We start from the raw sequence: 18,043 nt of genomic DNA on the forward strand, positions 1-18,043 counted from the left end.
TATTTCTTGAACAGTCAGCATCCTGAGTGAGGAACCAAAGTGTGTTTACTCATATGGTAGTGGTAGGCATTCATTAAAAGTTAACTGAACTGTCGAACAATCATCCCAATTAGACTGTCCGCATTTTGCTGAATGTCACATATGATCTAAATTTTCTGTAGTGCCTTGAGCATGTGCTAGAAACTTACAAAGCATTAATTTAAAAAGCTTAGATTCTGATAGACTGACAGTCAACTTCAAGGCTGGTAAAGATCATCTACTAAGATATGTAAATTAACCTTTTTTCCAGGGAAAATGAAATCATAAGCTAATAAGCTGGTCATGTAACAGAAGGGTGCCACTCACTCTTATTGATAAACATATTGGGCAGTAGCAAGATTCAGGCCCTGGGCTGTCCATCTACTATGTCATTTAAAGTACAGACTAATGCTAAGTGTAGGGTGTGAGTGATTTCCAAGTTCTCTACCTGAGCGTGTGTGTGTGTGTGTGTTCTCTAATTTACGTCTTGGTCATATGTGTATATTATCTTTCCCCAATAATGTATAAGCTTCTTAAATACAGATGCCGAGTTTTCCATTTCTTTAATATTTTCTCTCTGGTGTATTTTCTTGTGATTACTAATATTTTAATAATAAATAATTGAAGTTTAATCTTATTCTATATGAATTAGAAGAACAAGGGAAAGAGTTTATAACTAATTTTTAAATATTCTTAAATATTCTAAATTTTTAACTACATTATACTAGAAAATAATGAATTGAGGAATCTCAATATTAAATCCCTCATTAAGCGCATATTTAAACATGCCTTTGTCTTGTATTTAAGATAATGAATCATCTGTATTACTACATTACTGTCATCATACAGGAGTAATATGATATTTAGTGACTATCAGAAATCTCCATTTAGGAAAAACATTTTGGAGAAAAAAACCACTGAGATTAAATAATTTATTATCATTGCTAAGATGAACACATATACTTGATGAGTCAATTTTATGCAGAACTTTAAAAAAATAGTTTTAATACAGTATCAAAATTTACACAAGTATTTTGTCAAAAGACCAGTGTTCCTTGTATTAGCTTCTGCAGGCTCTACTGCAGGCACAGAAGCTTGTTTTAAATGTCTTCAGAGTGTAGGAATACAACAATTTAATGATGAAGGCTTTTCAAGAGAAGGTGTAAATATAGCAATTTTCTTTTATAGAGTAATAATATTCTTAAAATATACAACATTTTAAAAGAAAAGCTTAAATGGTAACCCAATTACAATAATTAGAGAATTCTATAGCAAATTAATTCATAAATATTTTCTGAGACCAGAGGGCTGCTTTTTCATCACAATAACATTCAAAAAAGTGTAACAATTCCTTCACCAATGACAATTAATACATGTGTAATGAGCCTGTTTAAAAACAAGAGCAACAACAGAATATCTGCTATGAATCAAATCTAAGTAATTTAGAAGAAAACTGGGAATTGTTGCATTCCTACTTTTATAATCTTAAACTACAATATAAAGTTAGCATTCGTTCACAGGCCTCTTGCACATTCATACAAGAAACTATCGTTGCATTTGGATAAACACAAAATACCTATCATAGCATTTCCAATACACAGTCTATTTATATATATATATATATATATATATAATATATATATATACACCAAAAATAAGGAAAGCAAAGCAAAGCTAGCACACCTCCTTTTCAAACCTCAAGCAATCTGAACAAGAGCTTTTAGCTTCAATAATGAAGGACATGCGTCAGTTTCATAAAATGTTAGATAACTGCTGTAGGCTAAGAAAGCTTTTTTCATAAATGCAGTGCAATATTTTAAAGTTTACAGAAAGTTTATTAAGTATAACAGCATGTCTAGAAATTAAATTGTAGAAATTAACATCTCACGGCTGGAAACACTTAGAAAAATTGTTTGCTTGTTCTTTAATTGAAACTGTTAATATTAACATTAATGAATACACTGAAGATGGAGGTTGATGTGTTCCCAAGATGTGTCTTCATGAGCAATACATTAAGATGAAAAGAAAAGATATATTTACTTTGATCGATTAAAATAAATGGTACTCGCTGATAAGCACTTGACAAAGTCCTGCTACCCTCCTAGCTGGTAAGGAAAATCTATGTGGTATTTTTAGCACCTCAAAAGTCAAAACGAAATCCCAGAAACCTAATCTTATCTTGCGTTCAAATCAATTATGCATCAGGAACTAGTATTTTATTAACTAAAATATAATAGGTGACCAACTCTCCAACTTGGGAAGCTGGAAACCACCTCTTATCTTGAACAATATGGTAGAACACTCCCACCATTATATGCAATGATTCAATTCTATCAAAACCACAGAGGCTCTACTGGACTCTTCCAATCATGCAGGTTTCCCAATTACAATTTTCCATCTGAAGAGTCAAAAACTTTTAGTTCTAATGAAAATATTGGTACCAAAATGGTGATTTTCAAAGCTACCTTGTTTGAGATTGACTGTTGTGAACATTGAAGTGAGAGACAAAATACAACTTGAGTTACACTAAGGATTTTAGAGAGAAAATATGTGCAATGTACAATCACTCCATGTTATTCCATGAGTCCAGGTTTGTGAAAATCCACTCTTTTCTTCTGTCTCTCTGGCAGTGGTGATGTCATGTTTGAAAGAGAGTCCTTCTCACATGGGTCCTTTGTACTGGTTTCCAGACAAATGCTGCCTAATTCCAGGACACGAACCTGCAGCATCTCCAAGTTTCCTCCATACAACCTTAAGAAAAAAAAGTAAGCATCTTAATTGTCCTCTTCCACAAAGACATGTATATGTTTTTTTGTTCTAAGCGGGAATCTATGAGAGGGACAAAAAGGAATATAAGACAAGAGACAAAATATTCACATATTTTGTCAAACACAAACACAAAATGAAATGTGATACAAGTTTCTAAATCACAAGAACTGCTCAACAGATGGGACTACGACGCTTTGTTAGCAACCAGGGTCAGAATTAAAGAATGACGTGCCAGCTTACACTAGCTGTGAGAGTGGTCCTCAACTCTAGCTGCACACTGCACACTGGGAGTTACTCAGACAGGTATGGTCATCTATTTTTTGTTTTAAAAGCTTTCAACATGATTCTAATATCTAGCCAGAATTAAGAACACATGAGCAAAATCATCCTGGTTCCTATATTATACCTCTAAAATAAGGGATACCAAAATGTTAAATAGCTAAGAACAAACGCTCCTTCATTGTCCTTAGTGGTTTAAAGTCCCTGAGGTGGTAGCATTAAGGGTCAGTGGTAGAGTTCCCTGGTTTCCCCTGCGAAATGGGGGCCTCAGTTATCATAAATCTTAGCTACCCAATATGGTATCTCGGATTACCACAACAGAAAGCATACAGATGCAGGGAAAAGATAAGAATAAATTCAAGAGTCACTAAAACAGATACAACTACAATATGCTAAAAACTGGTCCATTTTAAAGGGACAGTAGCCAAAGGTGAGATTAATAAGTAATTGTTACTGAATTCAACAACGACATACCAATATACTAACATTAATTAGGAAACACACAGTAAGTCATAACCCTCTTAGAGTGTTTCACTATTAGGATTATGATCAGATTAATTCCACAAAAATTTACATTGCTCTAACATGAATACAAACCCGTTGGCTCATTAATTATTCATAGATTGTGTTTCTCTGTTTTCTCTTTTAAAAAGAGCAGATACTCCAGGGAAGCCAAGTACTATTCACAGTACTACATAAGAATATATAGGGTTCTGTCTACCTTCATTTCAAAGCCCATGTAACTATTAGTCTCTCTGTTTTAGCAGGCACAACTATGTGATGGAGATACTGTCATGTTTGAAAGGAACTGTAGTATGGTCCTTAACTATTTGGAAAGGAATGATATAGCAATGGATGGCTCAAATTGTACCCAAGGGAGCTAGGAAAGTGTCATTTCTCAGTACACTGACTGAAGAGGCACAAATTCTGAATCAGGAAGCCAAGGAATGCTATGGACTTTGCCTTTCTAGCCCTTAAATGGTATACATAATTACATCTACCCGGAACGCTTTGATGTCTTGGTTAGAAGCAGAGGATAGAGCCAAATGATCAGGGACGTAAGGCAGTAGATGATTACAACTCAAAAGTGCAACCCCTCTTCAAGTATTCAAATGTAGAATGCAATGGGCCTTAACCCTGAAATTACTATGTGGTGAAAGGAAACTCAGAGAAGGCAGGACTCTGAAATAAGCCAAGGATACAGAATATTAAGGCGGACACAGAGTAGTGACTCATTAACTGAAAGCAGAACAGGTGGGTATCTGAGATGACCAGTCAAGTATTTCAACTGTTCTCAGGGAATTGACAACAGCCAAACAGACAAACCTAAGATAACTAAGACTACAAGATAGATTTACTATTTCTTAGAGGGCAGTGTATGTTTGGGGTATAGCTTGGGAAGAGAATAAAAGCACTTGGTGCTGTGAAGAAGAGTCTTTCCATTGTATAGATGTTAACTTATCTCCAGAAAGAATACCAGACACTGAGAAGAAACAAGCTCTGAGTCTTTTAACGGCTATCACATTCTGAGAAAGCTTTACATTTCTGTGACGTTACTGTAAAAGCACATAGTTCCTCTAATAGGTTTCATAATCTTACGTAAGTTATTTCTTACAAACTATGAAACTGTCTCACAATCTGTATTTTTCTTTAATCTCCAATATTTGCTATGTGTTTTTGATATATAACTTACCATGGTGACACAAATATTTTTTTACATCTTTATTGGAGTATAATTGCTTTACAATGGTGTGTTAGTTTCTGCTTTATAACAAAGTGAATCAGTCATACATATACATATGTCCCCATATCTCTCCCCTCTTGCGTCTCCCTCCCACCCTCCCTATCCCAGCCCTCTAGGTGGTCACAAAGCACCAAGCTGATCTCCCTGTGCTATGCGGCTGCTTCCTACTAGCTATCTATTTTACATTTGGTAGTGTATATATGTCCATGCCACTCTCTCACTTTGTCAGAGTTTACCCTTCCCTCTCCCCATATCCTAAAGTCCATTCTCTAGTAGGTCTGTGTCTTTATTCCCGTCTTACCCCTAGGTTCTTCATGACCATTTTTTTTTTCTTAAATTCCATATATATGTGTTAGCATACGGTATTTGTCTTTCTGTTTCTGACTTACTTCACTCTGTATGACAGACTCTGGGTCCATCCACCTCATTACAAATAGCTCAATTTCGTTTCTTTTTATGGCTGAGTAATATTCCATTGTATATATGTGCCACATCTTCTTTATCCATTCATCCGATGATGGACACTTAGGTTGTTTCCATGTCCTGGCTATTGTAAATAGAGCTGCAATGAACATTTTGGTACATGACTCGTTTTGAATTATGGTTTTCTCAGGGTATATGCCCAGTAGTGGGATTGCTGGGTCATGTGGTAGTTCTATTTGTAGTTTTTTAAGGAACCTCCATACTGTTCTCCATAGTGGCTATTCACATTCCCACCAGCAGTGCAATAGTGTTCCCTTTTCTCCACACCCTCTCCAGCATTTATTGTTTCTAGATTTTTTGATGATGGCCATTCTGACCGGTGTGAGATGATATTTCATTGTAGTTTTGAGTTGCATTGCTCTAATGATTAATGCTGTTGAGCATTCTTTCATGTGTTTGTTGGCAGTCTGTATATCTTCTTTGGAGAAATGTCTATTTAGGTCTTCTGCCCATTTTTTTAGATTGGGTTGTTTTTTTGTTATTGAGCTGCATGAGCTCAAGTTCCCTCTATGCCTACTTTCTGCAGGGTTTTTATCATAAATGGGTGTTGAATTTTGTCGAAAGATTTCACTGCATTTATTGAGAGAATCATATGGTTTTTCTCCTTCAGTTTGTTAACATGGTTTATCACATTGATTGATTTGCATATATTGAAGAATCCTTGCATTCCTGGAATAAACCCCACTTGATCATGGTGTATGATCCTTTTAATGTGCTGTTGGATTCTGTTTGCTGAGGATTTTGTTGAGGATTTTTGCATCCATGTTCATCAGTGATATTGGCCTGTAGTTTTCTTTCTTTCTGACATCCTTGTCTGGTTTTGGTATCAAGGTGATGGTGGCCTCGTAGAATGAGTTTGGGAGTGTTCCTCCCTCTGCTATATTTTGGAAGAGTTTGAGAAGGATAGGTGTTAGCTCTTCTCTAAATGTTTAATAGAATTCGCCTGTGAAGCTATCTGGTCCTGGGCTTTTGTTTGTTGGAAGATTTTTAATCACAGTTTCAATTTCAGTGCTTGTGTTTGGTCCGTTCATATTTTCTATTTCTTCCTGATTCAGTCTTGGCAGGTTGTGCATTTCTAAGAATTTGTTCATTTCTTCCAGGTTGTCCATTTTATTGCCATAGAGTTGCTTGTAGTAATCTCTCATGACCTTTTGTATTTCTGCAGTGTCAGTTGGTACTTCTCCTTTTTCATTTCTAATTCTATTGATTTGAGTCTTCTCCCTTTTTTTCTTGATGAGTCTGGCTAATGGTTTATAGTTTTGTTTATCTTCTCAAAGAACTAGCTTTTAGTTTTATTGATCTTTGCTATTGTTTCCTTCATTTCTTTTTCATTTATTTCTGATCTGATCTTTATGATTTCTTTCCTTCTGCTAACTTTGGGGTTGTTTTGTTCTTCTTTCTCTAATTGCTTTAGGTGCAAGGTTAGGTTGTTTATTTGAGATGTTTCCTGTTTCTTAAGGTAGGATTGTATTGCTTGAAACTTCCCTCTTAGAACTGCTTTTGCTGCATCCCACAGGTTTTGGGTCGTCGTGTCTCCATTGTCATTTGTTTCTAGGTATTTTTTGATTTCCTCTTTGATTTCTTCAGTGATCACTTCATTATTAAGTAGTGTATTGTTTAGCCTCCATGTGTTTGTATTTTTTACAGATCTTTTCCTGTAATTGATATCTAGTCTCATAGCATTGTGGTTGGAAAAGATACTTGATACAGTTTCAGGTTTCTTAAATTTACCAAGGCTTGATTTGTGACCCAAGATATGATCTATCCTGGAGAATGTTCCATGAGCACTTGACAAAATGTGTATTCTGTTGTTTTTGGATGGAATGTCCTATAAATATCAATTAAGTCCATCTTGTTTAATGTATCATTTAAAGCTTGTGTTTCCTTATTTATTTTCATTTTGGATGATGTGTCCATTGGTGAAAGTGGGGTGTTAAAGTCCCCTACTATGAATGTGTTACTGTCGATTTCCCCTTTTATGGCTGTTAGTATTTGCCTTACGTATTGAGGTGCTCCTAGGTTGGGTACATAAATATTTACAATTGTTTTATCTTCTTCTTGGATCGATCCCTTGTTCATTATGTAGTGTCCTTCTTTGTCTCTTCTAATAGTCTTCATTTTAAAGTCTATTTTTGTCTGATATGAGAATTGCTACTCCAGCTTTCTTTTGTTTTCCATTTGCATGGAATATCTTTTTCCATCCCCTCACTTTCAGTCTGTATGTGTCTCTAGGTCTGAAGTGGGTCTCTTGTAGACAGCATATAAATGGGTCTTGTTTTTGTATCCATTCAGACAATGTGTCTTTTGGTGGGAGCATTTAGACCATTTACATTTAAGGTAATTATTGATATGTATGTTCCTACTCCCATTTTCTTAATTGTTTTGGGTCTGTTATTGTAGGTCTTTTTCTTCTCTTGTGTTTCTTGCCTAGAGAAGTTCCTTTAGCATTTGTTGTAAAGCTGGTTTGGTGGTGCTGAACTCTCTCAGCTTTTGCTTGTCTGTAAAGGTTTTAATTTCTCCATCAAATGTGAATGGGATCCTTGCTGGGTAGAGTAATCTTGGTTGCAGGCTTTTCTCCTTCATCACTTTAAATATGTCCTGCCACTCCCTTCTGGCTTGCAGAGTTTCTGCTGAAAGATCAGCAGTTAACCTTATGGGGATTCCCTTGTGTGTTATTTGTTGTTTTTCCTTTGCTGCTTTTAATATGCTTTCTTTGTATTTAATTTTTGACAGTTTTATTAATATGTGTCTTGGTGTATTTCTCCTTGGATTTATCCTGTATGGTACTCTCTGTGCTTCCTGGACTTGATTAACTATTTCCTTTCCCATATTAGGGAAGTTTTCAACTATAATCTCTTCAAATATTTTCTCAGTCCCTTTCTTTTTCTCTTCTTCTTCTGGGACCCCTATAATTCGAATGTTGGTGCATTTAATGTTGTCCCAGAGGTCTCTGAGACTGTCCTCAGTTCTTTTCATTCTTTTTTCTTTATTCTGCTCTGCAGTAGTCATTTCCACTATTTTATCTTCCAGGTCACTTATCCGTTCTTCTGCCTCAGTTATTCTGCTATTGATCCCATCTAGAGTCTTTTTAATTTCATTTATTGTGGTGTTCATCATTGCTTGTTTCATCTTTAGTTCTTCTAGGTCCTTGTTAAATGTTTCTTGCATTTTGTCTATTCTGTTTTCAAGATTTTGGATCATCTTTACTATCATTATTCTGAATTCTTTTTCAGGTAGACTGCCTATTTCCTCTTCATTTGTTAGGTCTGGTGGGCTTTTATCTTGCTCCTTCATCTGCTGTGTGTTTTTCTGTCTTCTCATTCTGCTTATCTTACTGTGTTTGGGGTCTCCTTTTTGCAGGCTGCATGGTCATGGTTCCCGTTGTTTTTGGTGTCTGTGCCCAGTAACTAAGGTTGGTTCAGTGGGTTGTGTAGGCTTCCTGGTGGAGGGGACTAGTGCCTGTGTTCTGGTGGATGAGGCTGGATCTTGTCTTTCTGGTGGGCAGGTCCACGTCTGGTGGTGTGTTTTGGGGTCTTGTGGACTTATGATTTTAGGCAGCCTCTCTGCTAATGGATGGGGTTGTGTTCCTGTTTTGCTAGTTGTTTGGCATAGGATGTCCAGCACTGTAGCTTGCTCGTCGTTCAGTGAAGCTGGGTGCTGGTGTTGAGATGGAGATCTCTGCGAGATTTTCGCCGTTTGATATTATGTGGAGCTGGGAGGTGTCTTATGGACCAGAGTCCTGAAGTTGGCTCTCCCTCCTCAGAGGCCCAGCACTGACTCCTGGCTGCAGCACCAAGAGCCTTTCATCCACACAGCTCAGAATAAAAGGGAGAAAAAGTAGAAAGAAAGAAAAAGAAAGGAAGCAAGGAAAGAAAGAAAGGAGGGAGGGAGGAGGGAAGGAAGGAAAGAAAGGAAGAAAGAATATAAAATAAAGTTATTAAAATAAAAAATAATTAAGAAAAAATAATTTTTTTAAAAAATGAAAACAAAACCAAAAACAGATGGATAGAACCCTAGGACAAATAGTGGAAGCAAAGCTATACAGACAACATCTCACACAGAAGCATACACATGCACACTCACAAAAAGAGGAAAAGGGGAGAAAATCATAAATCTTGCTCTCAAAGTCCACCTCCTCAATTTGGGATGATTCTTCGTCTATTCATGTAGTCCACAGATGCAGGGTACATCAACTTGATTGTGGAGCTTTAATCTGCTGCTTCAGAGGCTGCTGGGAGGGATTTTCCTTTCTCTTCTTTGTTCTCACAGCTCTTGGGGCTCAGCTTTGGATTTGGCCCCGCCTCTGCGTGTAGGTCACCAGAGGGTGTCTGTCATTTGCTCAGACAGGATGGGGTTAAAGGAGCAGCTGCTTCGGAGACTGTGGCTCACTCATGCTGGGAGGAGGGAGGGGTACGGAGTGCAGGGCAAGCCTGTGGCCTCAGACGCCAGCGTGACGTTCACCAGCCTGAGGTGTGCCGTGCGTTCTCCCGGGGGAGTTGTCCCTGGATCACGGGACCCTGGCAGTGGCGGGCTGCACAGGCTCCCCAGAAGGGGGGTGTGGATAGTGACCTGTGCTCGCACACAGGCTTCTTGGTGGCAGCAGCAGCAGCCTTAGCGTCTCATGCCTGTCTCTGGGGTCCGCGCTGATAGCCCCGGCTTGCGCCCATCTCTGGAGCTCCTTTAAGCAGTGCTCTTAATCCCCTCTCCTCGTGCACCAGGAAACGAAGAGGGAAGAAAGCAGGTCCAGACTTTTCCCTGGACTCCCTCCCAGCTAGCCGTGGCGCACTAACCCCCTGCAGGCTATGTTCATGCCACCAACCCCAGTCCTCTCCCTGCGCTCCGACCGAAGCCTGAGCCTCAGCTCCCAGCCCCGCCTGCCCCAGCAGGTGAGCAGACAAGCCTCTCAGGCTGGTGAGTGCCGGTCGGCACCAATCCTCTGTGCAGGAACCTCTCCACTTTGCTCTCTGCACCCCTGTTGCTGTGCTCTCCACCGCAGCTCCGAAGCTTCCCCCTCCGCCACCCCTGCCCGCGAAGGGGCTTCCTAGTGTGTGGAAACCTTTCCTCCTTCACAGCTCCCTCCCACTGGTACAGGTCCCGTCCCTATTCTTTGGTCTCTGTTTATTCTTTATTCTTTTGCCCTGCCCAGGTATTTTGCCCTGCCCAGGTATGTGGGGAGTTTCTTGCCTTTTGGGAGGTCTGAGGCCTTCTGCCAGCGTTCAGTAGGTGTTCTGTAGGAGTTGTTCCACGTGTAGATGTATTTCTGGTGTATCTGTGGGGAGGAAGGTGATCTCCGCGCCTTACTTTTCCACCTTCTTCCCCTCGTCTCGACACAAATATTTTAAATCAACAATTTTTTCTCTTAGCTTTTAAATAGTTTCCAAATATAAGAGTGCTAATAATCAGATTTGAACTACATTTTTTTCTCAAATTTCGGTGATAAAAGATGCCCTAGAAAACTTCTGAAGGTACCCGAAGAGGACAATGAAGGATTTTTGGAAATACAGGTGAGCAAAAATCAATGCAAAACTTATCAAGATCCAATTCATTAGTGGGTTGCTTCTACGACTCAGAAATAACTTTTCTAATATCTAAAAATCTTTCCTCAAAAAACAGTCCTGCTGTTTTACAGACGTTCTGCCATTAAGCACAATGGAGATGGTCTCCTCTGCAAGCTATTGGGTTGGCCAAAAAGTTCGTTCTGGTTTTTTCTGACCAGATGTTACAGTAAAACCCAAACGAAATTTTTGGGCCGCCCAATACGTTGATTTTCATTCTTGAGGGAAGAAAATGGCAGTGGCAGTGCCTAGATTAACTACACTTGGGAAAGTGGAAAGGGCTGGTCCTCAGAGAAAATCTGGGTATACATCTGACTTCACTGTTCATTAGAGAACAATTTGGGCAAGTAACTTAGTTTCAGAATCTTAGTTTCTTCAAATATAAAATGCAAGTATGGGGTTCTTATCGAGGACTTCCTAACCCAACTGCCTATGATCTGGGGTGAAACCCAGACCTCTGAATTATGAAGGAGCCTCATATGACTCTTCGAGAACCACTGGAGGTGTGACCTTCTATGCTCCCTTCTAGTTTTACAATTCCTAATGTCTGAACTTTAAAATTTATCTGAGGGAAATGTTCAAATTGAAAACCTTAAGGACAGGCAAAAAGCTACAGAAGATGAACAGTGATGCATTTAGGAAATTATGACATCTAGAACCAACGACCTTTTGAAAACAGACAAAAACAGATATGTAGGAAAGGAAAGCAGCCACAACACAAGCAAGCAGGAGCCTATATGTGCTGGGGCAAGAGTGTTAAAATGCCCATGGGACCTACTTTAACATTTACGGGATTCCAGGAACACCTCAGGGAGGTACATAAATGAGATAGCTAATAGCCTAAAGCTGAAGGGTATTTCCAAGCAATTTTGATACCCTAATGAACAAAGACTAGAGGGATAAAAGTACAGTATAAAGCCAATTCAAATCAGTGCTTAAAATAATCAGCCATGAATTTTTGCTTTTAAGAAATGTCTTCCCCTATCATATTCTACTTAGCTTTTTAACAAGCTTCACAAATTATAGTCTTGATCAAATGATACATCCAAGCATATTACTAAACTAAAATTACACAGGCTGTGCACTGTGAAAATAGCATGTCTTTTTTTTTTTTTTAAACTGTGCTTTTCTATGACTTCATAAGGTAGATTTCTGTGTAGCTAACTCTCTCTTAAGTTCGTATCTACTTACCTCTTCCTATTTTGAGCTTGCATCAACCACTGAGAGGTAAAGGTACTGCTTGGCATGACAGGAGCACACATATCATATGCATGAAGAACTAAGCAAATATTACCTATTAAGATAGGGATTTTTTCCCCCTAGTTACAAATAATCTGAAGAAGGTTGTGTTTTCTTTATCACAGGTTTTTAAACATAATTAAAGAAAATTATGAAATGGAAACTTATTTTATCAAAACTAGTAACATTTTAGAAAATTTATTCAAAAACTTTCACAATTCATTCTGCAACACAGAAATTGGCTGATTCTTGCTTACCTGAATATTTTACAACATGATTACTGTGTTAATAAAACTGCAATAAAATTTACTAAAGAAAATCAAGGGAAGGTTGGTTTTACTTTCACATAAAAATATAAAGGCATTTGGCCAGCATTTTAAAAAGAATGTATTCATGAAGCAATAACTAAGCTATGATGAGGTTTTCAACATAGAATACACAATAAAGCACATTAAACTTACATTGCACATTTCTCTGACTATAGCTTTTTCTGTCTCACTAAGGTCATGTTCATACTCTTTACCCTGTTGACGATCTATAGTTTCCTGAACATCCAAGACCTGGATTTGTTGAAAAAGAAAAGCAAATTTCACATGGAAAAAAAACTTGTTAGTTATGAATAAAAATCAAGGCGCTCCACTTTGTAAAAACCTTTAGTTTTCTCCATGTCTGCATATCAGAGTGGATTAGCATATGGCAAAATCTTTTAAAAGAGTTGATTGTTCTGAAAGCTATCTGAATCCTACTTGATTTTCAAATGGCCATTAAGAGCAATCTATTGCATCACTAATAGTCAATTGAATTCATTAACAATTAGATGCATTTAGTTACTTTGGTCATTAAGATAAACTTGATTGTCAACCATTTGGAGACAGTCAATAATTCTTGCTCCATTGTAAAGACTGGCATGTAATTAATTAATTATATTGCTCAACAGTCCAGATGATATGTAGACACGGCCTAAAGAAAAAAATGACTAAAAAAGGTAATAGTCACAGCTGAAACTGGTCAGAACCCAGAAATATGTAGCATAAGAACTTTTTGTTAACATTAACACTAGTGACCTCACAGTTCTTTCCTAGCCATGTTTCTGGTGCCTAGGAAAGGACTAGGCCACAGCTCTTTGACAGAAGCAAAGAGAGACAATGGCTCCCCAGTTGTGAAAATATTTGAGCAACACTAAATATTTTTCATTTTTTCATCTGGGAATGAGACGCTTTTAAACGATTTTAGGTTCTACTTCTCTAAATTATCACTAAATGGATTGAGAATAAAATTCTGTTCAAAATGTCTTTAAAATTTTCATGTCAATACTTTCTGTAGTAAAAAAGAGGGCAAAACTTTCGCTTTGAGTGCTGTTTAGTTTTCTCTACATCAGCTTACATCAGCTTATAAATGAAATCATTGATGTAGCAAAAAAAAACCTTTTTCTAAAAGCTCCTGTAGAATCCACACTGAACTGTAACACTGCTAAGCTCCCTGGTTCTGCTGTTATCATGGTCAGTGCTGATAGCCACACCTAAAGACGTCACCTGAGAATTTGCACCAATGAACAAACAGGTGGACCAAAATAAATAACTCAGGCCCAAAGTGGGACCTTCATGTCGAGTTCATGGATACTGAGACTACAACAATATTTACCCGAGTTCAAATCTGTAATAAATAATCTCACAAACTACTTTCTCATTAACTCAAAACTTCTGGCCATTATTACTCTGTAGGTACTACTTCTTTAAAGAAGGATATGACAGTGGTAAATGAAAGCCTCATCCTGGTACTCAACTCATATTAGAGTCAGTTCACATTTTTTTTATACTTAGAGGAAATCACTGACGATGCTCAGTGAATATTCACAGAAAACTTAACTCCTGGAACAAGCTCATTTGCCTACAAATTCGATTTATAATGTACCTCAGAGAAGTGTACTTAAGTTCAGTTAATTTCTACTAAAGGAAGTGAAGCTCTAGTTAATAGTTAGGAATTTTAAAGCAAGAAAAACGTGGTGTTATCACAAGTGGGCTAACTCCTCACACTGGCTTACAACAACGCTTTCCCCACAGCTATGACCGTGGAGTTTATTAAAGCCTAGACATTTAAAAAAAACTTATCAGAAGATGAGAAAAGGAGCCATTGTCCTGACTATTCCTTTCAGAACAGAACAATCTTATGATATAAATCAGCTCTACAGTGGTAGCTTTTAAAAACAAAACATTGAGTGGCTACATTTCCTTTTTTTACACTGAGATGTTCTGAGGCTGCATTTCCCAGAGGCTATGTTTGCACATATTTCTGTTTCAACTCGTGGAAGCGAACCTATTCTATATTCAAGAGCTTCCAGTTACCCAATCAAGATGCTTCAGTTGCTTGGCATTACCCATTGGCCAAGTGAGGACACTTAACGTGTTCTGATTAAAACATAGTATCTTCCTCTCGAGATAAAATTTTAGATGAAAATTAGAGAATGAATTCAGAGAAAATTGAATAGCTCTTCCTTGCCCTCCCCTTCCTTTTAGGCCATACTAACACAGCTGCCTTGAGAAATTCGGGAATGGTGGCAATGTGACCCACTGCACTGATCTGATTCCAATTGCACAAGGCAATAGGCTGAAACAGGTTTCAAACAGTTTGGAAAGCAGGGCAGCGTGTTGCCTTTGGAGTATGTGCAGATACTAATACTACAGGATTGAAGCTACTCCTTCATTTTCCCGTTTCGGAAATGCTTTTCAGATCGCTAGTGCCTGATTTACGCTAAAGTAACAGCTTCTTTAGCATGCTGTTCGTACTAAACAGTATCCACATGCTGTCGCAGAGAGCAAGCCAGTTGATAAACCAGCAGCCCAGACACAGGGCGGTGCCCAATCAGTATGTGCTTGAGAGAAGCAAACTCATTTCATCTAAGTTACAGCAAAATATAACAAGGCAGCTAAAGCGACTGCTAAAACAGTCATCCTCAAGTAAATATTCTGCAGTTCTCATCTACTTCTTTGCTTTCTGCATGCCAAGGAAAGCGTGGGCCCCTTCACAAGAGTGCATCATCAGGCTGTTGATAAGTCATTCTGAAACCAAAACAATTTTAGAAAAGTCGTTGAAACCCATGTGGCAAAAGCAGGACTGAAGCACTCTACTTACTTTATGGCTCAGAAAGGTTTGACCAAGGCTACATGTTAGGAATTATAGATAATTTGGAGGACAGTGTTTTATACTTTGGAACTGATGAAACTTCAAGGAACTGTCTCAGTTTTTAAGATTTTTATTGCCTGCCGTTTCTTCTCAGAGAGGTAAATATTTACACTGCTTATTATTAATTTTACTTATTGGAAAGCTCATTACTGGTAAAGAAAAATAAATGATAAATTTCAGCCAGATCTTTTTTTAAGTCATTGCTGAAGCTGAAGTATAAGCAAAAAATAAAATATCTTCATGAATAAGACCATATATCTATTTTCTAATACTCTATAAAGAAGCATTAAAGCATTAACTAGAGTTTGAAGACTTAATTTCTATTTAATGGTGAACAGAGTAGGTTTTTGTTTATTTGAAAACTTTCAGTAAGTTGCACAACGTACTTCAGTTGCAAAAAGAAAGAAAAATATGGTATCTTTCCTTATTTTGGCCAACTATTAACTTCCTATATTTGAAGACATCCATGCTACAAACATTGCACAGAAAATACCTGTAACAGTATTTTACACATATGAATATACATGCACATCAGACTTCAACTTCGATGCAGATAGATATGAATCACATTACTCAAAACAAAATGATAAAACTAGAGATTCAATTCAACCATAAGTATTCAAACCCACTATTAGTTTAAAAAAATTAAAATCATACTTTAAAACTTAAGATAAAAAAAAAGTTACACCATAAGGGCTCAAAAAATAAAGTATCTATGGTTAAAACGAGACCGTGAGGATTACCAGACTATAGCGAACAAGCCACAACACAACTGAAGTACTGGATAAACGGCTGTACACAGTTGGTTACCTTAAGAGAGTGTACCACGGGTTCAGGCTGCTGAGAAGGGGTGGTATGTCCACTGAAGCTAGCTGGAGAGTTGGGTGAACTGTTACTCCCATCAGCCCCTGATGACAACCTAAAAGAACCCTTAGTAGAAAATCAACAACTTTGTTATTAAAACAAAGGTCGTTTATAACTGCAGAGATGTCATTCAATATTCAATTTCACTGCCAAACAAGAATTAGCCATTTTGTTAATTTTCTCTAGCCTGTCCAAAGATGCTATCAACCTGTTAACTGGAAGACACTCTCTGCTTGACCAGCAGAAAAGAAAAAAAAAAAAAAGTAACCAAGAGCCATCTCTATGCATTTCCAGATGTCACTTCTGATTTACCAAAGAGAGCAGTGCCCCCTAAGGAATGCCCATTAAGAACATTTCAAGAATGACTTTTTGAAACTTAAAGATACTCAAGAGTAGGGAATTTGTGAGTTACTCCACAGCTGAGTTAAACATGCTCACTCAGCAAGACAAATGCCATATTCCATATGTCTCAGAAAATGCAGACACATCACCATTTCTCAAAGGCATACTGCTGCATTTGAGAAATGGTGTCCCTTATAAACCCTTCTTTGAGGGAAAGACCTATGGTGGAACATTTCCCAAAGAGATTTAACCATATTCAACATCTTCTTCAAGAATTCTCTTATTTTATGAACTTTTAAAAACTGAAAAACAAAACATCACAAATTACATATTTGTAGTGTAGTGACTCTTCAACTGAACTGCTGAGAAGTCAGAACTTGGGCATTATTAATTTGACCTGTGAGAGTCACAGTCACCCATACAGGAACTGGGAAAAAGTAAAAAACATCACTTTTTCTAGGGGTTCCTTGGGAAAAAGACTAATGGATCAGGAAAGAAAAAGAACAGCAGTGATCTATCCTCCTAGCAAAAACAGTCTAATGGGAATTGCCCAAACCTGTTTTTAGGGCCTGAGAGATTTTAATTTCTGTCCATCAACAAATCTACAGATTTTTTCATAATAGATTAATAACTGTTCCCTTTAACTTGATCCTATGAATCTAAACCCCCGAGAAGGAGCCAGGGAAGGTGCATCATGTGTGAAATCATGAAAGGAAGAAAAAACAGTGATCTGGGATGTTAATTTTCCAGCATCTACAGGAGAGCTTCTATGTTGTGCATTTTGGGGATGGGAGGGAGAAGCTGAGCACAGGTTACATGTATGGGTTTTACACAAACACCACTATTTGTAGAGAAATTAACTCTTCCTGTTGAGTTTTACAAAGGTGATTATTTATATGCAACTTGGAAAATCTCTCTTCCCTTGTCATTGTCCTTTCTTCCTGTGTCCTTGAAGGCTATCCTTGCCACCTCACAAGCCAACTGAGGCCATGTTCTTTTCCTAATGCAATCAGGTCAGGTCCTGCCCCCGCCCTCACTAGCCAACAGGGAGAGGAAGCCATGGAATCTGACATTTAGGTGACCTCTCCAGCTTCTGTCTGCCGTTGCAACTAATGATGAAATTAACAGGAGGTGATGAACAGAACATACAATTATTATAGCCCCAACCCCCTCTGGGAAAAAATTGTTTACAATATTTGTTTTGCTGTATTTGTAATTTGGATCAAATCAGACATAACAGTACCCAAAACAAATAATAGAAAGGAAACTGTTTGAAGTTTAAAGATGGTTAATAATAGGCACAGACTCCCCCCACCAAATTTGGGCATCCTCTTCCTTTGTAGAGATCAAATATTTCCAAAGCGAAGGAGTTATAAAGGAAGCTCTTCTTCCCTGAAAAGCCCTGATCCTCTACTAGTCTCTTTCCTGGCTGGTATCACCCTTATGAACTCTTTGGAAAAGGCTTCTGAGGTTATACAGAGTTCACATGAACCCTCTCATTTAGACTCCACCACTGCAGTGCTGTTTCCTCTGACTGGTAATCTAACTTGGCAACAATCCTTCCCCCTCT

At 37.9% G+C, this 18,043-nt stretch overlaps 1 protein-coding gene across 8 annotated transcripts in view; it reads right to left on the reverse strand.

Moving 5' to 3' along the window:
* Positions 1-824: 824 nt before the first annotated feature.
* Positions 825-18,043, reverse strand: part of CCDC85A (coiled-coil domain containing 85A) — a 198,940-nt gene continuing 181,721 nt past the window's right edge. For 2 of the 8 annotated variants that reach the window (XM_030877277.3, XM_030877276.3), the window contains one exon: positions 828-2,769. In XM_030877277.3, the coding sequence (XP_030733137.2) occupies positions 2,720-2,769 (50 nt within the window). In that variant the 3' untranslated portion in view covers positions 828-2,719. Of the gene's footprint in view, positions 2,770-12,548; positions 12,648-16,077; positions 16,198-18,043 lie in introns of those variants that run through there. The other 6 variants (XM_030877278.3, XM_030877281.3, XM_030877279.3 and 3 more) reach the window with 6 other exon arrangements.

The sequence above is a fragment of the Globicephala melas genome, chromosome 12, assembly GCF_963455315.2.
Source record: "Globicephala melas chromosome 12, mGloMel1.2, whole genome shotgun sequence".
NCBI lineage: Eukaryota > Metazoa > Chordata > Mammalia > Artiodactyla > Delphinidae > Globicephala > Globicephala melas.